Consider the following 22,252-nt stretch of genomic DNA (forward strand, 5'->3'; position numbering starts at 1 on the left):
CTGTAGACTAATTTTGTCTATATCTACCAAAAATCTTCATGAGATTTTAACAGGAATTGCATTAAACCTGTATATCCACTTGGGGAAAATTGATATCTTTATTACATTGACTCTTCCAATCCAGAACTATGGATTTCATTTATTTAGATCTTTTTTCATTTATTTAGATTTTTTTTATTTCTTTCATCTTTCTTCATTGATTTCTTGGATTTCTTATAGTTTTTGGCATACAAGTTCTATTCTTTTTTTTTTTTCTTCTGGAGTGATTGTAAATAGGTTCTTTTGGTACAGTTGGTAAAATTGTAAAAATGGTAAAATTGCTAGTATGTAGAAACACAGTTGATTTTTGTATGTTTATCTTGGATCCTATGACCTTGCTGAATCCATGTATTAGTTCTGGGAGTTTTGGGGTATATTCCTTGAGATTTTCTGCAAAGACAATCAAGTCATCTGTAAATAGAGACAGTCTTGATTCCTCGTTTCCAACCTGTATGTCTGTTATTTCCTTTTCTCAACCTTTCACTGACTAGAACTTCCAGAACTTATAAATGAGTGGAGAGAATGCTTTGTTCCCAGTTATAGAGGGAAAGCATTCCACCATCAACTATAATGTTAACTGTAAAGTTTTTGTACATGTTCTGTATCAAGTTGAGGAAATTCTATTATTATTTTTCTTGGAGTTTTTATCATGGGCACTGAATTTGGTCCAAAAATTTTTTTTTGCATTGATGAACATGGTCATGTGATTTCTTTAGCTTGTGAATATGGTGACTACATTGACTAACTTTGCAATATTGAGCCAACATTGCATCCCTGGAATAAACTCCACTTGGCCATGGTATATAATTTTTTTAATGTAATACTGAATTCTGTTTGCTAATATTTTGTTAAGGATTTGTGTGTCTATATTCATGATGGATATTGGTCTGTAGTTTTCTGGTTTTGTACTGTCTTTGTCTGATGTTGGTATCAAGGTCTCATAAAATAAGTTAGGAAGTGCTCCCTCCTCTTTTATATTCTGGAAGAGATTATATAGAATTGGTATTAATTCTTCTTAAACATTTGGTAGAATTCTCCAGTGAACATCTGGGTCTGGAGATTTCTTTAGGGAGAGTTTTTCAGCTACAAATTCAATTTCCTTAATAGTTATAGGGCTATTCAAATGATCTATTTCATATTGAGTGAGCTGGGGTAATTTGTGTTTTTTGATGAATTGGTCCCTTTCCTCTGAGTTGTTAAATTTATGTGTACCATGATCTTCCCAGTGTCATTCCTGATATTGATAATTTGTGTCTTCTCTCCTTTTTTTCTTTGTCAGTCTTGCTAGAGGTTTATCATTTTTTAAAAAATCTTTTCAGAGAACCAGCTTTTGGTTTCGTTGATTTTTCTCTATTGTTTTTCTCTTTTCAATTTCGTTGATTCCTGCTCTTATGTATACTGTGTCTTTCCTTCTGCTTGCTTTGGGTTTATTTTTTCTCTACTTTTTGGAGGTTCCTGAGATCGGCTGATTTAGCTTTTGAAAAGATCACTGGCTGCCGAGGGAAAAACGGACGCAGGCTCAAGATGATGGCGGGTGATAGCTGGGGAAGTGGAGAGAAGTGAGTGGATTCAGGAGGTGTTCTGGAAACTGAGATGACAGGAGTGTGTGATTACTTATGGGTGGGAGCAATTTGGGATAACCCTAAACTTTTGGTGTGAGTGGCTGGTTGGCTGGGCATGCCATTCATTGAGCTGGGGACACTGACAGGAGGTCACCCCTAGGAGGTGGAAAACAACAGCTCTGCTTTGGCCAAGTGAAGTATGAGATGCCTTTGGGGCATCCACGGGGAGAGGGGTATCAAGCAAGAGGTTGATTTTAAAAGTTTGGAGGTCCAGGAAGACCCTGGGGCCATATTGAATCTCATGGATTCTCAGATGCCATTGGTTTGGAAGAAGTGCATTACCTTATGGTCATTAAGAATGTTGCTAATTAAGCTATAGTGCACCATCAACTGTTACATGAATCCCAATGTCAGAGATGTTAAAGTGTAACAGTATGTGCATGGTAGAATTGGGGAAACTTGATGGTTGAGAATCATAAGCGTTTTGATGGTATTTAAAGCTATGGGACTGGAGGTGAACTTGGGGATGAATAGATAGAGAAGAGGTGCTGACCCCGGAACAGTCTGGGTACCCCAGCCTCTGAGATAGGGCTAAGGAGATGAGAAGAAGCAGCCAGGCCAGAAGGAGCATCAAGAAAACCCAGTGTTCTGGGATGAAACTTTTGGGAGGGAGAGTGTGAGTCTTTCAATGCTTCTGGGTGGCCGACGGGATGAGGGCTGAGGAGTGACCATTGGATTTGGCAATGTGGAGTCACTGGGGACCTGGCAACTGCAGTTTTGGGGAGTGGTGAGGATGGAGGCTGAGATGACGTGGGTGGAGGAGAAAAATGAGAGGTGAGGAAATGAAGATCCGAAGGATAGAAAACTCTTTCAAGAAGTTTTGCTGTGAAGGAAGCGAGAAATGGGGCTTGGGGGACTGCCCTGGTGGTCCAGTGGCTAGGACTCTTCACTCCCAATGCAGGGGCCCTGGGTTCGATCCCTGGTCAGGGAACTGGAACCCATATGCCGCAACTGAAGACCCCACATGCCACAACTAAAGATTCCTCATGCTGCAACTAAAAAAAAAAAAGATCCTGCATGCCGCAAGGAAGAGCCCACACGCGGCAACGAAGATCCTGCGTGCCACAACTAAGACGCAACGCAGCCAAATAAATAAATATTAAAAAAAGAAGAAATGGGAAAGAGGGGATATATGTATACGTATTGCTGATTCACTTTGCTATAGAGTAGAAACTAACAACATTGTAAAGCAACTATACTCCAATAAAATTTTTTTTTTAAATAGGGCTTGGTAGCTGGAGGGGAGTAAGAGGTCCAGGGAGGTGTTTTTTTGTTTGTTTTTAAGATAGGAGATACAGGAGCATGTTTGTAACTGCCAGCAATGACCTGGGAGAGAGGGGAGGTGGCTGGTGAAGGTGGGCAGAGGATGGCTGTAGGAGCAAAGCTGCCCGGGCATGGGGACGGATGGCGGTGGGGGGAGGTGGGGGGTGAGGGGGTGGGGGGAGGTGGGGGGTGTGAGAGGAGTGGGGGGTGGACCCGGAAGGGAGGGGGAGGGCCTTGTCAGGGCAGCACTAGGAGAGAACACCGGGGTTGGGGGCACCCATCACCCATGCGGGTCCAACCATGTGACACCCAGGCGGTCTGACATCAGGGCTGACTCTTTTCACCCACCCACGAACACCTCGAAGGCAGGACCACAGTGTCCTCATCCCAGAGCCTGGGCACATTAAGCTGCGTAACAAGCGTTCATTAAGGAAACGGACCCATCCTCTTGTTAAATGGGAAATTGTAACACAACTGTGTCCCGTTTGGATTTTCCCATCCCATGATTTTCTTTTTTTTTTTTTTTTTTTTTTTTTTGCCGTATGTGGGCTTCTCACTGCTGTGGCCTCTCCCGTTGTGGAGCACATGCTCCGGACGCGCAGGCTCAGCGGCCATGGCTCACGGGCCCAGCCGCTCCGCGGCACGTGGGATCCTCCCGGACCGGGGCACAAACCCATGTCCCCTGCATCGGCAGGCGGACTCTCAACCCCTGCGCCACCAGGGAAGCCCCATGATTTTCTTATATTGGGTTTTTGTAGTGTGTGTGTGTGTGTGTGTGTGTGTGTGTGTAGGTGAGGGTGACACCCAAAACTAATGTTCACACACAAACATGGGCCCCGGAGGATGGTGCCCGGCGCCCAGTCAGTCCAAGCTGGTGTGGAGCGGGGTCCCGCCGGGCCGGGTCTGGTCTCAGGACCTGCGGCCCTGACTCGGGTTTCTCAGGTCACGCGTTTGGTCTGTTTAGCTGTTTGTTTGGTACTGAATGAGCACTTAAGCGCCAGGCACTAGTGTGCAAAAAGATCATGGCCCCTCCCTCTCAGAGTTGGGGGGGGGGCGAGTGGAGGGAGGGACATGTCAATCAAAGACTCACAGCTATGCGGGGGAGGAGGGTGTCCCTGCTATAAGACCTGGTTCTGGGGTTTCCCTGTCTGGGGGATGAAGGGATTTCACTAGGGGAAGGGGTGCAGGTCGGGGAGAGGGAACAGCCAGGGAGGGGGCCCTGGCCGGAGTGGGGGAGGGGGGGTGGGAGTCTCTACCCTGCTGTCTTCTCCTCCTGGCTTGTAGTGAGGGGCTGGACCGGGACACTTCCCTGTGAGGGGCCTTCAGAACCAGTGGAGAGGACTAGGGGTGCTGCCCCCCCGTGCCTCAGTTTCCCTTTCGGGGAAATGGGGATAAACGCCCCCATCTTGCTCTGGGGTGGAAATCACAGCCCTGGCTGTGCCTGGTTCACTGCAGCGGGATGTCACACGTTTTCGTCGCTGCCCTCCTGCCCTCCTGAGCCCCCGGTCAGCTGCTGGAAGGGGTGGGCCCCAGGGCCAGACAGATTTAGAAGGAGGAGCCCCAGGCCCTCGGGGGTTAAGTTTTCCTCGGCCTGGCTCTCCTGCCCTCAGCTCTCTCCCTGGCCCCTCCGAGCTCTTTGATGGCATTAGAGCCAACCTTTTCCAGATGTGCTGAGTCGAGGGGTTTGCCGGAACTTCATCTGCCTCCGCCAGACGGCCCCCTGCCAGGCCGCCTCCCCCCTCTGGTTGGGTTGCCTGCGGCCCTCAAGGCCACATGAAGTCCTGGACTTAGTGCTTTCTTAAAACGTGGCCTGCTTTCCTGCCCCTCCTCAGCCAGCCTGTGTGGTTCGAGAAGCCCACGATGTGTCCACCTCCCCCCCGACTGGACCGTGGTTTGGGGCTTGAGTGGGAGTGGCAGTCTGGGCGGGGGATACTGCCCTCTGGGCCTCTGTCCCTTCCGTCCGCACTTGGGAACGACTAGCTTGGACTGTGGGGAGACCAGAGCCTGGGGGACCCTGCCGGCTGCCGCAGAACTGCGGTGGGACTGCCCATCCCCCTCCCCGCCGGCCCGCTGCTATTAATCAAGAGATTAATAATCTCCTGCCTCCCTTTCTGAAACCCCCACTCCCGTTTCCTGTTGAGTCTCCAGTCTGTCTCGGTACCTCCCAGTCTGGTCCTCCTCGTGGTGGTCCCTGCTGAGGAAGTGGGGCTGGGGCAGGAGCCGGGGCCTGCAAGCTGCGGTGCCCAGTGAGGGAGGGCGGCCCCCCGCCTCCACCCGATGAGGTCTCTGCCCTGGCAGCGTCGTTCCCAGCAGGCAATGCCCGGACGATGGCCCTGTCCTGGCACCCACTGAAGGACCTCATGATGCTGTGGGGACATGGCCTTTGAAGGCCAGAGAGCCATGGCCTGGGCGTACACACCTCCAGTGACGAGCGCCTCACCCCTCCTGGAGCTCTTTCTTCATATTCCCTCTCACATGACCTTGTGCACCCCAGGCCACCTTTGGGGACACATAGGACTCATCTGCACCCTATCTAGGACAGTCACTGAGTGGCTGGAGGACTGCGGCCAGGACTCTCAGAGCACCTCATGACCGCTGTGCTCACTGGGAGGGTCCCGGGGATGCTGCAGAGGGCAAGGACCTCCTCTGACTCCTGGGAGGGGTCAGGGGGCAGCTTCGATGTGTTGTTGAGCAGGAGAGAACATGGGGCTCCCATCAGGAGGTCTGGTTCAGTCAAACCTCTGCTGCTTTATCACCTGGAATCTGACCCCCTCTTTGGCCTCAGTTTCCCCTCCATCAAGTGCGGCCATTCATCCCTGCTGGCCCCTCTTTCTTGGCCAGCAGCCTCCTGACTCACTTCCTCACCTCCCATCTCTCCTGTCCAGTCCGGCTGCCATGCCAACACAGGTGGGGTCTTTCTTGAAAGCAGATCTGATCACGATGTTCTTCTGAGCCACAGTGCCTGGGTGGCTTCCCCACGGCCAGGAAAAGGGTGGTCTCCCCGTAGGTACACAAGGCTGTCTGTCGAGGGGTGGAAAAACTATATCAAGTCTTCTGTTTATTTTTTAATCTACAAAATAAGAGAGAAATTAAGCTCTACTGATTTTTTTTTTTTTGCGGTACGCGGGCCTCTCACTGTTGTGGCCTCTCCGGTTGAGGACCACAGGCTCCGGATGCACAGGCTCAGTGGCCATGGCTCACGGGCCCAGCCGCTCCGCGGCATGTGGGATCTTCCCAGACCGGGGCACGAACCCGCGTCCCCTGCATCGGCAGGCGGACTCTCAACAACTGCGCCCAGGGAAGCCCTCTACTGATTTTTTATACATGCAAAGATGGTGAATAATACACGTATATATACATGTATAAATTAATAGAAGCTCTTGCAGGCTCAGAAATATGTTACTGATCAGGAGCATCCCTGGATGCCTGGAGAGCATGGCTAGTCTGCACGGACGCAGTCCAGACTCCTTGCCTGCAATACAGGCTTTCACAGCCACCCCGAATGCCCTGTCTTCCTGTCCAAGCACTCTGCCCCCCAAATGCACCAAACTTCACCCAAATTTCCTGGCTCTCCTGGTGCTGGTTGCCTCCTCACCTTTTTAGCTCAGCAGGGCTCCCTCAAGTGTCGCCTCATGTGGGAAGTCTTTGCCAGCTCCTCCTGGTGGATGGAAGTGGCCATGCCCTGCTCCCTCTCCCTGCATCCGTCAGTTTCCATGGATGTCATCCTGAGCTCCTCCAGGGAGCCACCCCATCTTGGTTATCATTACAGTTCCTGGCCTGGGACTCCATCTGGTACAAATTATTCAGCGATTGTTTTATTCATTCCACCAGTCTTTATTGAGCATGTATGATGTGCCAAACCCTGAACTAGGCCTGGGGTTAGTGGAGGAGACAGACATCAGACAAATGATCGCACAGGTGCGATCACCCTTATATACTTGTAAGGGTGATAAGTGTTTAGAAGTCAGGGTTCTATGACAGTGTAAATCGAAGGGACTCAGCCTGCAGTGGGGTGGGTGGAACTGATGGGTGGGCTGATCAAGGAGGGCTTCTCAGAGGAGGTGACACTGGAGGCTGCATTGGAGTTAGTGGGCATCTTGGGCAGAGGGAACAGTGGATGACAAGCCCTGATATAGGAAGGAGCTCTGGGGGTTCAGAAACTCAAAAGCCGATTGCTGCTGGAGTTCTGAGTAGCTTGGAGAGGGGGCGGCAAGCAGCAGGGCAGCCAGGGTGGGCAGTGGTTAGAAGTCTACGCGGTCATACTAAGGATTTGGTTTTTGTCCTAAGATTGAAGAGAAGCCAGGAAGGGTGCATGGAGGAGATTTGTGCTTTGAAAACATCACTGGAGCCAGCTTCTGTGTATAGGCTGGAAGCTTGGGCACCAGTCAGGGGCCATTGCTGCTGTCTGGGAGGGTGATGAGGGAGGCTGGACTAGGGCGGGGTGGGGAAGAGCAGTGGGCAGGTAGGATCTACTTGGTGAGTGATCTCCCTGGACTCATCGATGTGAGGCGCCAGAGAGGGGTAGGGTCAAGGTTTCCATGGATATTTGTTGAGTGAATAACAACCCCCTGGAGAACATATGTCCCTGAATTTGCCGAGTGACAGTGAGGGAAGTCCCAGGATCTGCCCTACAGAGGGAACAAATACACAGAGATCAGAAGTCCCTAGAATTGGTCTGTCTTGGAAAAAAAAAAACAACCAGGGCTAGTGAGACACCAGATGGGAGACTCCACATTGGATCTGGAGAATTTCAGGGTAGCAAGGGATCTGTATGTTTTTGCATCTCAGCCCAGACTTCACAGGGGGTTCAGAGAGGCAGGACTTGCTCTACGGCTCACAGATGGGCAGAGATGTATTGGGATCAAGTGTTGGTGAGGATGTTTTAAACGATCCAGTCTACGATATTTTGATATGGCAGCCTGAGCAGACTAATACAAATACCTAGGGGTAAATTTAACAAAAGATGGCACACTGCTGAGAAAAATTAAAGAAGGCTTAAATAGATGGAAAGTTATGCCATATGTATGGATAAGGAGACTCAGATTATTAAGATGTCAGTTCTCTACAAATTGATCTATAGATTCCATATAACCTTATCAAAATTATAGTGGGTTTTTTTTTGCAGAAATTGATAAGCCAATTAAAAAAGTCAATGGGAATGCAAAGGACCTAGGTGTCCAAGACAACCTTAAAGGAGAACAAGATTGGAGGACTTACATTACTGTATTTCAAGACTTACTATTAAGCTATATTAATTAAGACAGTGGGGTTTTGGTGCCAGGATGGACAAACAGATCAATGGAACAGAACAGAGAGTCAAGAAATAGACTCATATTTAAACAATCATTTGATTTTCAACAAGGCACTAAATAAGTTAATTTTAGTGGGAAAATTGAGGCCAAAAGAAGGTCTTTTCAATAAATTGTGCTGTAGCAAGTGGATATCCAAATGGAAAACAATGAACCTTGACTCCTACCCAGCAGATAGTAAAATTTTAAAAATGATAAATTGAACTTGATCAAAATTTACAACCTGATCATTAAAAATACACCTTTAAGGGACTTCCCTGGTGGCGCAGTGGATAAGACTCCACACTCCCAATGGAGGGGACCCGGGTTCATCCCTGGTCAGGGAACTAGATCCCACATGCATGCTGCAACTAAGAGTTTGCATGACACAACTAAGAAGCCCGCCTGCCGCAACTAAGACTTGGTGAAAATAAATAAATATATACATACATAAATAAATAGAAACTGGTATCAAAAAGACTTCCAAGTTAATAAAAAAATACACCTTTAAGAAAATGAAAAGGCAAGACACATATTGGGAGAAAACATTCACAATACATATATCTGACAAAGGTCTCTCACATATCTTACAAATCAATAAGAAAGACTCAAAACCCAATTTAAAAGTGGGCAAAAGACTTGAACAGGCACTTCACAAAAGGAGATATCTAACTGGCAAGCATGAAAAGGGGTTCAACTTTAGTCAATAAGAATTGCAAGTTAAAACCATAATGAAAGAGTACTGCATACACCCTAGAATGACTAAAACGAAAATGATTGACAATATCAAATGTTGACGAGGTTATAGAGCAACTGGAACTCATACACTGCTGCTGGGCCTGTGAACTTGGTTCATCCAGATAGGTTTGGGACAAGTGTTTGTAGTATCTACTAAAGTTAAACATATAACCATCCTATGGCCCATCAATTTTATTTCTAGGTATATACCCTAGAGAAGTGAAAAAGTGTCCACGAAGACTTGTACGAAAACACTCATAGCGTCTTTATTCATCAAAGCTCAAAACTGGAAATAATCCCAATGTCCATGAACAGAATAGACACATTGTGGTATATTTGCATAATGGAATATTATTTAGCAATAAAAAGAAACAAAGGAGTGCTACACTTAACAGCATAGATGAACCTCACAGACATGATGGGTGAGTGAAAGAAGGCAGACACAAATGAGTGCATGCTGTAAGATTCCATTTATCTAAAATTCTAGAACAGGTAAAACTACTATCTGGCGAGAGAAGTCAGAAGAATGGTTTTGTCTGGGGGCTGGGTAATCAATTTGGAAGGGGCACAAAAGGACTTTGGAGCAATGGGAATGTTGGTGTAAACATATTGAATAGGTAAGTGTTCATTGAGCTAAACACTAGATTTATCTACAGATCTTCCCCGACTTAACGATGGGGTTACCTTCGCGATAAACCCATTGCAAGTCGAAAATGCATTAAATACACCTACTGAACATTGTAGCTTAGCCTAGCCTGCCTTAAACATGCTGAGAACACTTCCATTAGCCTACAGTTGGGCAAACTCATCTAATACAAACCCTGTTTAATAGTAAAGTGTTGGCCATCTCATGTAATTTATTGAATACCGTACTAAAAGTGAAGAACAGAATGGAAGGGTACCCACGGTTATCGTACACAGCTGAAGGCACGTTGGGCCTGAAGAATGTTTGAAGCATTGAACTAAGATTAATTGCTGGATGATGGGGATGCTACGGCGACAAGGTCGTCAATTTCTCCCTCTTCTGATAAGGCTGGAGAATAGCTGGGAGAAGGCACTGGGGCATCTGCACTTGTTGATGGTTTAGCAGGCATAGTATTCTTTGGGGAGATATCAAGTTTGGACTGTCCGGTTTGTTTCTTCTTTCCATTTTATATTTCTCTAGAGCAAGGAAGAACATCCTATATCTGCCTGTCAGCTCTTGCTAATGTCTCATAATTGACGTCCATTTCTTCTAACATCCTTACACCGCTTCTGATAGCAGCAAACGTCTCTGCCAGTCTCTTTACTGTGAAGTTTCCTGGTGCCTCAGCCATAACTTCTTCCTCTTTCCTTCCTTCTTTCTTCCTCCAGTTCGATCAGCTCCTCAGTGGAAAGTTCTTCAGCTTCAATACCAACAATCTCATGAACATCCTCTTCGTCAATGTCCAATTCTAGCTGTTTCCCAAGCACTAATATCTTGGGACTGTTTCATCCACAGCAGAGTCTTAGTTAAAGCCTTTGAACGTGTTCACGCATGTCTTTAAAACTTTCTTCTAAATGCTGTTCGTGCGTTGCCATGTGACTCCTTCCCACGAGGCAGCGATGGTCTGGGTAGCATTTAGAATGTTAAAAGCTTTCCAAAACTCTCAGAGTGTTCGGCCAGATCCCATCTCTTCAACAGCCTGAACAGACAGCTGGTGTAAAGAGCGTGCTTTGAACGGAGCTGTGGCGCCCTGGTCCATGGGTTGAATGAGTGCAGTTGTTTTCGGTGGCAACTACACAACCTTGACATCAGGATGCATGTCGCTGGTATGCTGTGGATGCCCTGGAGTGTTGTCTAAGATCAGCAGACTCTTGAAATGGGATGTTGTTTTGTCTTCAATATTCTCTTGTCTGAGGGATAAAACACTTCAAAAGCCAGGCTTCAAACAATGCTTATGTCATCCAGGCTTCCTTGTGATGGTGATAACAAACGGGAAATGAATGCTTGCTCACATATTTGAATGCTCTAGGGCTCTCCGAGTGGTAGATTAGGAAAAACTTTCATTCGAACCCTGCAACATTTCTGCCCCAAAGCAGCCTTACGCGGTGTTCGAATGCCTTGAATCCTGGCATTGTCTTGGACTCTTGATGAATGTATGTATGCTCTGGCATACACTTCCAGAACAAGCTCATTTCCTCGACATTCAGTATTTGTTCTGGCGAATATTCCTTATCCACAATTATCCTCTGCATCTCTTCCTTAAAGACTTTGGCACCTTCAGGATTGGCACTTGCCGCCTCACCGCTGACTCTCACATTATGAAAATTATGCTGGCTTTTGAAGCATTGGAACCGGCCATAACTTGGTATAAACATTTGCATTATTTGTGGAATCATTGACACACTTTTTTAGTGTATGGAAAGACTTCTTGCCTTAGCCTGGATGGTCAGTAGGCTAAGTGGTATGAACTTCTGTACCTGGTCTTCCATCCACGTGACAAGTTTTTTTTTTTTCTTTTTCTTTGTTTCTTATTTATTTATTTATTTGGCTGCGCGGTGCGGCTTGCGGGATCTCAGTCCCCCCACAAGGGACTGAACCTGCGCCCTCAGCAGTGAAAGCGCGGAGTCCTGATCCCTGGACCACCAGGAAATTCCCAGACAAGTTTTTTTTTTTTTTTCCATGTCATCCATCAGCCCAGCCTTTTTCTTCATGATGACAGTGAATTTAACCAATGCTGATGATTTCACTGCATCACTCATTTGCTTCTTATCCTTTAAGATGGTCAAGATCGTCGATTGCCAAAGTCCTAACTCACCTGCGATGGCTGTTACTGGCTTACCGCCTTCATGCTGGGCAGTTATCTTGAGTTTCATCTCAAAAGTATTGTCCTCCTCTTCTTCTCACCAGAAGCAGGAGACACAGATGGGCATTTTGTAGACACGATGGGATGGGAAAACGCGAAACACAGTATCGAAAACAATGCTGGCAACACAGTACCAGTTGAGTATTGGTTGTTTACCCTTGTGATCGCAGGGCTGACTGGAAGCTTCCCATCATCACCAGAGAGTACCGTACCCCATATGGCTAGCCTGGGGAAAAGATCAAAATTCAAAATTCCAAGTGTGGTCTCTACTGAATGCGTATCACTTTCGCACCATCGTGAAATCCAAAAAATTGTAAGTCAAACCATCATAAGTTGGGGACCATCTGTGTTTTACTGCATGTAAATTATATTTTAATCGAAAAAGAGAAAACAAATCCATTCCAAAGTGAGGAGTGAACTCAGCGCTTTCCTCCCTGGCGCTGACCACCACGCATGGCCACATACTTATGTGTGTGATACAGGATTAGAGCCACCAGCTCTGGCAGAGTGGAGCTCGTGCTGCCTCCTTCGTTCTTGTATTCCCAGTGCCCGGCTCATGGCAGGCACCCCACACGTAAAACCAAGCTGTGTACAGGGTGTTGGGGTTACTGAGGAGGGAGCCGGTCAGCTCCGGCTGGGGCTGGGGGTGCTTCACAGAGAAGGGGATGTGGAGTCACACCCTGGAGGCCCTTGGGGATTTTTCTCATCAGAGTAAAGAAGGAGGGGTGAGTAGGCAGAGGAGCCTGCATGTATGTGCAAAGGCCCAGAGGCAGGAAGAGCTGCTTGTTTGTGCTGTGGTGGGAGGAGTGGAGGGGAGAAAGGTAGGCAGGGCCTTATTTGCTGACCTAAAGAGTGTGGTCTTAAGTCTATGGGAGCCATGGAAGGTTTTGAGAGAGGGCAGTCACAAAAGCGGATCTGCATTTTGGAAAGATCAGTGGGTTTGCAGACTGGAGCCCAGGGGAAGGGCTGGGAGTTCTTCATGGAGGGTGAAAAGATGGGGACAGCCCATGAACACTTGCACCTGCCCTGGGCATTCAGGTGAGATCTGAGGGTCTGAGCTCTGGCCTGCTGGGCTGGGGAAGCAGCGCCACCTACTGGCTCTCTCTGCTCCTGGACTTTGCAGGCCTCCATGATGCTTCTGGTCCCGCAGTGGGACAGGCCAGCCCGTGGCCCTCAGAAGGAGGGGGCAGAAAGAGACCTTCTCTGGGGCATGAGCTCTCCCTCTGGTTCAGGGGCCTGAGATCAGTACCTTGTGCAGATGCAGGGAGGAACCATGTTCCCCTGTTCTGAACGAACACAAATTAGTATTACTAGGTTCTGCTAATTCTGCCTGGGTTTGGAACCAAGTTCCACCACCTTCTAGCAGGGTGACCTTGATAAAGTTACTGAAGCTCTCGGCGCCTCAGTTTCCTCATCTGTAAATTAGGAGTAGTAATAGCATCCACCTGTCAGTGTTGTTATGAGTCAGCAAGTGTAAAGCACTCAGCACGGTGCCTGATACGTGGTAAGTACGCAAAGCTGTCACTATAGCTATTATTGTTTTATCACCATCATCACTCAGGGCACGAAGTGAGGAGTGCCTGGCGCCTTTGGAGGGCTCACGGGCTGCAGGCCGAGGGGCAGCCTATGGCACAGGAGGCCTGAGGGCAGCTGTGGCGGCTGGAGAAGGGCTGGGCCCCGTGGCTAAACAGCTCAGACTCTCTCCTGACCACAGTGGGGACAGGCGAAAGGTGCTGGCCAGGAAGAAAGGGGTCAGATCTGTGTTTTGCAAACCCAGCAGCTACACGTCCCTTTCTGCTCTCACACGTGCTCTCCCAAGGAGCCTCATACCCAGCATCCCGGTCCTCGGCGTGCAGACCCGGAAACGGGCTCAGGGAGGTTACGGAACGTGTGTAATTCACATGGTGAATCAGGGGCAGGGCCCTAAACTCTCAGCTTGTGACCCCACAGCCCGGGGCTCCATCTCGTCCATGGTGCAGTGGTTATGGGAGGGATTCCATAGCTCTTCTGGTCCCTCTCAGCCAGAGCAACAATCTTCTTTCAAGAATTAATTTTAAAACTGACTTTTTAAATTGAAATTAAAGCGTCTTCCCTTTCCCAGCTGGGCCAGTTCCTGGCTGGGAAGTTTGCAGCAGGAAGAGGGTGTGAGCGTGTGTGTGTGCGTGTGTGTGTGTGTGTGTGAGCGTGTGTGTGAGCGTGTGTGTGAGCATGTGAGTGTATATGTGAATGAGAAATCGTGTGTGTGTTTGTCATACAGTCTATTGGGACTCCTTGGACCCAGGCTCGCCTACCCACTTATGTCCCACCAGGCTCCTTCTATAAGGAGTGGTGACAATGACTGGTCTTCTGCCACCCCCCCACCCCCTCCCCAGTGGCCTATGCCAGCTACTTCCTGCCGTGGATCTGAGAGACCAAAGGCCTGCATTTGCTCTTGGGCACTTCTCCGTGCAGACTTCTGGCTCCTCACTCGAAAGTTCCAGCCCCTGGCTGCGCACTGCCAGCCCCTGCCCCCACCCCGCTTCCCACTTAGAGCTCCAGAGGGAAGCTGGTTTGCCGGAATGTTTACGAAACATGAGTGAGAGGATTTTTTTTTTTGAAAGAAAAATTAGTGTAGCAGGATTCTTCAGATTTAGTGCTGTATTTCTGAAATTCAAAACCTGACTTATGTATTTTCCTGTCAACAGTGCATCTCAAAACGTCACGCCTGCTGCCACCAATTAATTCATAATTTTCCCATTCACGATTAAGGTGCCTGGTGTCAGCAGATGCAAATTCTGTGAAGTCATGCAGTTTTGCTTTCAAGAGGAAGTTGTGCAGACTTTATCAACCAGCCAAGTTATAATGATGCGTGTAAATCGAATAATAAAGCCGAATCTTTGCCCCTCGTGAAAACCAGTCATATGTTTTTGTGTTTGTGTGTGTGTGTGTGTTCATTGAGGTGTAAGCGATAGATAACATTGAATTAGTTTCATGTGTGCAACCTAGTGATTCGATATTTGTGTATGTTGTGAAATGATCACCACAAATAGGTCTAGTTAACATCTGTCACCACAAGTAGTTACAAACATTTTTTTTCTTGTAATGAGAACTTTTAAGATCTACTCTGAGCGATTTTGAAATATGCGAAACAGTATTATTAACTATAGTTGCCATGCTGTACATTACATCCCATGACTTATTATAACCGGAAGTTTGTGCCTTTTGACCACCTTCACCCATTTTGTACTGCTCCCTATCCACCGTCCCCCAGTTTCTGGCAACCACCAGTCTGTTCTCTGTATCTATGAGCTTGGTTTGTTTTTATTTTTTTGTTTTTAGATTCCACCTATAAGGGAGATCATACAGTATTTGTCCAAGGTCTTTCCATGTTGTCGAAAATGGCAAGATTTCATTCTTTTTTATGCTGAATAATATTCGTGTGTGTGTGTGTGTGCGTGTGTGTGTGTGTGTGTGTGTGTGTGTGTACGTGTGCCACATTTTCTTTATCCACTCACCCGTTGATGGGTACTTTGGTTGCTTCCATATCTTGGCTATTGCAAATAATGCTGCAGTGCACATGGGGGTTCAGATATCTTTTTGAGTTAGTGTTTTCATTTCCTTTGGATAAACACCCAGAAGTGGAGGTTATGGTAGTTCTATTTCTGACTTTTTTTTAGCAACTACCGTACTGTTTTCCACAGTTTCCAATTTACATTCCCATCAACAGTGCATGAAGCTTCCCTTTTCTCCATATCCTCACCGACACTTATTCCTTGTCTTTTTGATAATAGCCATTCTAACAGGCGTGAGGTGATATCTCAGTGTGGTTTGGTCATATATTTTATATTCACTATTCTTGGAGTTTCACAAAATAGTATCAAACTTATTTTCAAGAAAAATTTCAAAATTGTGTGAAAATTTACCATGGAATCCCACTGCACTTTGCAGGAGCGTTTGGTTGCTGCAAGGGCCCCACTACTGAATTGCAAGTTTTCACTGGAGTGTCTCTCTCTCTCATCTGTCAGGCTGGGATTTTCTCAAGGATGGGACTCCGTTTTATTAATCTGTGACCACAGTATTGCCTGTAGTTGATGCTCAATAAATATTCACTGGGGACTTCCCTGGCAGTCCAGTGGTTAAGACTCCATGCTTCTACCGCAGGGGGCAGGGGTTCAGTCCCTGGTTGGGGAACTAAAATCCCACATGCCATGGGGTGCGGCCAAAAAAAATACATATATATATTCATTGGATGAATCAACCAAAAGAAATAATGATTGGGAAAAAGTTGGAGTTAAGTGACTTGTGGGTGGTTGGAAGTTGTACAGGTTCTAATGATATTTTTCTTTTCCTTATTCATTATCTTGGGCTGCCTTAACAAAATATCATGGACCAGATGGCTGCAACACAGAAATTAATTTTCTCAGCCAGCCACCTCTCTGTGTCCTCACATGGCCTTTGTTCAGTGTGTGCATGTGCACAGAGAGAGATCTCTGTCTGTCCTCCTCTTCTTAAAAGGCCACCAATCTTATTGGATTAGGGCCCCACCCCTCTGACCTCATTTAACCTAATTACCTCTTCAGAGCCTATGCTTAAGTACAGTCACATTGTGGGGGTTAGGGCTTCAACATATGATTTCTGGGAGACACAATTCAGTCCGTAGCAGTCATTTCCCCACACTAGGGGGCCACCCTTGGAGATTTGTGGGAAGGCAGAGCTGGAAGGGACTTTACAATGCACCCGACACAGACAGGGGTGGTCACTCACCCAGGGCCACATAGCCTGTGGGCACAGAGCTAGGATGATGGGCTCTACTGCCTGGGGGGCTCCCAGAGCCCTAGGCTGGGTGGTTTCAGCAGGAGTGGGATCTGGAGTGGGCAGGTAGGTGCTCACACTGTCCTGACTCTGCCCTTGTGTTAGTTACAGGACTCTGATCAGACCCACGTACAGAGTGTCCTACCGCACAGTGACGGCGCTGGAGTGGAGGTGCTGCCCTGGCTTTACCGGGAGCAACTGTGACGAGGGTGAGTCTGCCGGGGGCAGGGGGCAAGAGGAGGGGGTGCTGGCCGGGCCGAGCTTCAGAGTCTACAGATGCTCCTCCCTCCCCTGCCCTCCTTCTGCAAGTAGCTCTCCTTTCTTCCACATTCCTTCCTTCTTTTTCCTAAGCATCCCTGAACCAAATGCTCGGGACTGGCCAAACTGGGGAGAGCCTGGCACCCTGCCTGTGGGCACAGAGGTGGGGTCCCGTGTGCACTGCTTGGGCCAGGCATGAAGGAGAATCGTGAGCCCTGGCCTGAGGAGGAGAGTCAGTGTACAGCCTATGTCTTCTGCTCTGGCTCTGACTTACCCCAGAGCCGGGGCAGGCAGAGCTGGATATCTGGGCTCTGAGCAAATGCAGATGAGGACCCAGGAGCCTTGAAGCCACGCTGGTTGTAGAATAAGGCAGATGGACCTGGTGGGCGGCAGCAGCAGGAAGGCCTCACCCTGCTGCCCTGGCCCTGTTGCTGGGCAGGTGCCCAGAGGGAGGAGGGGAGGTCGGGACCCAGAGCCAGAGCCTTCCTTCTGAGCCCAGGAGCCAGGCTCAGTCTGGCTCTGGAACTTGATGGGCGTAGAGAGCAGCGCTCAGGTGGGATTCAGAGACAGCAACAGAGCCCATCCCTGCCGCACCCACATCCAGGGACAGTGGGTCCTGCCTGACAAACAGGTTTGCAGCCCACCTGGTTTTCCAGGAGAGCTGGGCAGTCCCAAGGCTCAGGGGTCAGTTTTGAATTTGGAAACAGTAGTTCTCCTCAACCTCAACTTTCTGACAAAATGATCCTCTCTCATCTTTTTTTATTACCTAACTTACTGATTTTAGTTATATGTCTATTTAAAATATACGTACTCTATATGTGTATGCTTTTATTGTACACTGCCTAAAAGTCTTTGGATTACAAATAATAGCCGAAGAGCAGCAAGGGCAGTAATAATAATGGTGATGATGCTTCAGTGAGCCTGTGGCCCAAAGCTGAGCTGAAGGAAGGGGTTGGGACATGGAAGCGTCCAGTGGTACCTCCTTTACTGGTCTGTGAGCCTGATTCTGGGAAGGGAGGTGGACAGCCTCAGGGGCTGGCCCATACTTGGGGGGCGCAGGACTGCCTGGGCCTTTCTTTGGGGAGAAACAGAAGGGACCCCAGGTGTGAGGGGAGGCCTGGCTCCCCCAGGTGAAGGCGTGGGTGGCAGGACTTTGTGCTTTATGTGTTGAATGACCACGGCTCACACTGGGTCCCTTGTTGAGGTCGGAGGCCCTCAGAACCAGCTTTGGACCATGGTTGTGGGAGAGACCTCTGGTCCCTCCAACAGAGTAGAGCAGACCTGTCCTCTGGATTCTGCGAGGGGCTGTGGAGACAGGGCTTTCAAGGGCAGTGACTGATTTACCCTTAAGTAACTGACTCAGCGCTTTTCAGTGACCAATAAAATAAATACCATTGGCTCCACCCGATGAAGTACTGGCTTGCCATCAAGACTTCAACTTTAGAAGCCCTCCCTAAGCCTTAGGAAGGCTCCTGGGTCCTTCTTTCAGCTCCGGAGCCTCTGAGGGCGCCCCCCCCCGCCGCCCACCACCTCGTCATCGCCTCGGCCAACTCAAGGGGTAACTAAGCCACACCCGAATGGGGCCCCTTCCTTCCTCTCTTGGAAACACTGCAGTGCTGGAGCATATATGTTTTTCATCTCTCTTCATATTCTCTTCATTAGAGGAATGAATGAACCACGAGATGAAGTGTAGTAAGTCTCAAAATGTGTAAGTCATAATTCTCACACAAGTGGCTTGTGAGCGTGCGTTGTATTGAACGCATGGATTGTGGAACCAGCAACATGGCAAAGCTGATTCAAAAGAGATTAGAGAAACTGATAAATATGCAGATTGGGGTCCCCAAGACCATGCTTAGGTTGCTGCCCTGAACCAGAGCTCTTAGTGGGACTCAGTCGTGTATACGTGGTGGCTTCCTGCATGGCTGAACTGTTTCTAGCCCCTCTGGTGGTTGAGCTGGCACAAGGGATGCCCCCAGAAATCACAACGTTGGCATAGACTCTCTGGCCCAAGGCTCCCAGACCCTCTTATCAGATAGGACATTTCAAGAGCTTAGAGATACCTCCCAGGAGCCAAGTGCAAAGGCCAGACCTCTCTTTGGGTTAGGTTAATCCTTTACTGATGTGTGTGTGTGTGTGTGTGTGTGTGTGTGTGTGTGTGTGTGTATACACATATATATGAATATACACATATATATGCATATATTTCACACATATGAAAATATAGGAACTATGGTATATTTTAAATATATATGAAATAAGAACCTGAAATAAAATCACTACGTTAGATCCTACAGGACAATAAAAACAAAACCTTTGGGGTTATCCTTTCTACTGAGCAGAAATCGTTTACATATCCCCAGTTTTGTACAAGTTAACATCCAGCTTTGCAGAACCTTGGCTGTAATACACAGTGAATGGCAAGTAAACAAGGTGAACTTCCCCCAGGAAGTCCCATGGCCCTTGGGTGGGCTCCTTAGAGAATGCTGTAGTGTGACGCTAAAAGGTTAGGACCTCACCTTTTTTGCCCACGTCCATGTTTTGGGTAATTCTTGCAGACCGAATGGACGAAGCACAGCATTTGGCGGGCAGCAGACCTGGCATGTGTGGGGGGCAATCCTTGTTCTCAGGGAGGTTCTGCCCATCAGGACAGGAGTAGGTTCAAGCAGGGCTGGGGGCCCATCCTTCCTGGGAGAGGAGATGTAACTGTGAGCTGGTCAAATGCCCCCAAAGTTGCCCGCCCTTGAGAGCTTGGCACCTCTCCTCCAGAAGAAAGCTCTGACCTGGTAGGCCACAGGGATATGGATTATCAATGCACTCACCAGAAACGTCTCGGAGTCCTGAGCTAATTATTAAGGGGTGTCGGCACCACTCCAGACACTGTCAGCCTCAGAGTCTCTGCCAGCCCCTCCCTGGTGGAGGAACCTTCCAGATTCGCCCACTTCGATGAGGAATGCGTGTTCATCTTAGGGCATGGGATGAGACTTGCCTCTTTCAGGGAGTATCAGGGTTGAGCAGCCCCTTCCCAGCTCTGAGCATGAGGGTCCTGGGAACCCTGCGGGGCTGAGGAATTCCTGGGAGCGTGAGGCCCTGGGCTGAGGTCGGGACTGGCTCCTGTAAGCCCTGGTAAAGACTTTGCATTCCCAAGCATGAAACAGTAATGACAGAAGACAAAATCAAGGCAGTGTCCGTGACTTCAGACACATTCCTGAGATGGTTGTGGAGGGGTCTGGACCATGAACTCCCACTCGGTTCCCAGTCCAGCCTCTCTGGAAAGCCAGCAGGTCAGAGGTGCCCTCCTCTGTGGTTTTGCTTTGGTTCAGATGAGATTCCCCAGGAGATGCATCTTTCTCTGCTGTGTCTGGCTTTCCTTCCAAGTTGTCAGGTCTCTGGTCTTATGACTTGGGGCTGGGACTGCCTGGAGGTAGGTGGCTCCTGCCTCCCAGGTGGCCTGTCTCTGGGCCTGCTTCCCCCCTGCTGGGTCTCCCCCTCCCGTTCCTCCCTGGACACCCCAGGAGTGCTGGCCCGAAGCTTGGGGATACTTTCCTCCATAGATAAGTCTATATACGGTTGATCCTAACTATTTGACGATTCTATATTTGTGAATTTGGCCTACTTGCTAAAATTTATTTGTTACCCGCCCCCCCAAATCAGTGACCACTTTTGTGGTCATTCACAGCTATGTGCAGAGTGACAGAAAATTTGAGTCACCTAACACGTGTGTTACCATCTGAGGTTGAGCAAGGTGACCCTCTGCTTCCTCGTTCCAGTTCTCATGCAAACAAGTGTCCTTTTCATGGTCTGTTTAGTGCCGTGTTTTTCGCATTTTTGTGCCCCCCTTTTTTGTGACAATTCCCTTGTCTAAAATGTCCCCAAGCGTAGTGCTGTCGAGTGTTCTTAAGTGCAAAAAGACTATGATGTGCCTTCCTCAGAAAATACATGCGATAAGTAAGCTTTGTTCGGCATGAGTTATAGTGCTGTTGGCTGTGAGTTCAATGTTAGTGAATCTACACTATATATTCAATAAGATGTCTTTCGATAAAAGCCCACATAAAACAAGGTTATGAATTGATTAGCTGATGAAAATGTTGTGACCAGATGCTCACAGGAACCAAATCCTGTATTTCTCCCATGAGTGATGGTTCAGTATTCACTAATTCAGAGTTCTGGGGACTTTAGGAAATGTAACTACCATGAATAAGGAGAATTAACTGTATCTATAACATCTATCTAGAAGTATTTTTTTTCTTATTACAAAAGCAAGTATGTGTTCCGTGTAGAAAAAGTGAAAACATCCAGAATTATACCTCTTAAGGTAACCTCCAGTCTTACTTTGGTGAAAAGCCTCCAGACCTTTTTCTGTGCTTACATGTCTGTTGTACTCTACATGCTGTTTGATAACTTTCTTTTACACATAAATTGTCATGAACATCTCTCCTTGTCAATAAGGTGCTTTCTCTCGTATCATTTTCAGTGGTGTGGAGTTTGGGTATACACTTTATTAACTATCCCCCACTAGAAGATATTTAAGTTGTTTCCATTTTAAAAATTGCTGTAAACATCTTTTTTTTTTAACTGAGGTAAAATTTATATATACAGAGTACACCAATTCTAAGTGTACAATTTAATAAGTTTTGATAAATGCATACTGTTTCCATCACCTCCCAGAAAGTTCCCCCCGCTTAGCAACCTCTGTTCTGATTTCTATCATCATAGATCAGTTTTACCTATTCTTGAACCTCATGTAAATGGAACCATACAGTATATACTCTTTTGTGTATAGTTTCTTTCACTTAGCATAATGTTTTTGAGATTTATTCATGTTGTTACATGTGTATCAGTAGTTTATTTTTGTTACTAAGTATTGTTCCATTGTATAAATAACCACAATTTTATTCACCCATTCTCCTGTGGATAGATGTTTGAGATATTTCTAGTTTTAGCCTTTAAGCTTCTGTGAACATTCTTGTATATGTCTTTCTATCAATATGTACGTTTTTACTTCCCTTGGGCAAATCCCTAGGAGTGGAATTGCTCGGTTGTGGTGTATGTTTAACTTTGTAAGAAAGAGCTAAACTATTTTCTAAAGTGGTTTTACCATGTTACACTCCTATTAGCAAAGTATGTTCTAATTGCTCCATATCTTTGTCAACATTTGGTGTTGTCAGCCTTTAATTTTAGCCATTCTAGTGGGTATGGAGTGCTCTCTCATTGTGATTTTAATTTGCTCTTCCCTGTTGACTTATGATGTTGAGCTTTTTTTTTTTTTTTTTTTTTTTTTTGCCGTACGCGGGCCTCTCACTGTTGTGGCCTCTCCCGTTGCAGAGCTCAGTGGCCATGGCTCACGGGCCCAGCCGCTCTGCGGCATGTGGGATCTTCCCAGACCGGGGCACGAACCCGTGTTCCCTGCATCAGCAGGCGGACTTTC

At 47.5% G+C, this 22,252-nt stretch overlaps 1 protein-coding gene across 2 annotated transcripts in view; it reads left to right on the plus strand.

The window, feature by feature from the left end:
• Positions 1-22,252, plus strand: part of COL26A1 (collagen type XXVI alpha 1 chain) — a 173,272-nt gene that overhangs the window by 59,127 nt on the left and 91,893 nt on the right. Inside the window, exon 3 of one of the 2 annotated variants that reach the window (XM_065893098.1) lies at positions 16,681-16,778. In XM_065893098.1, the coding sequence (XP_065749170.1) occupies positions 16,681-16,778 (98 nt within the window). Of the gene's footprint in view, positions 1-16,674; positions 16,779-22,252 lie in introns of both variants that reach the window. The other variant, XM_065893097.1, reaches the window with a different exon arrangement.

The sequence above is a fragment of the Phocoena phocoena genome, chromosome 15 (assembly GCF_963924675.1).
Source record: "Phocoena phocoena chromosome 15, mPhoPho1.1, whole genome shotgun sequence".
Taxonomy (NCBI): Eukaryota; Metazoa; Chordata; class Mammalia; order Artiodactyla; family Phocoenidae; genus Phocoena; species Phocoena phocoena.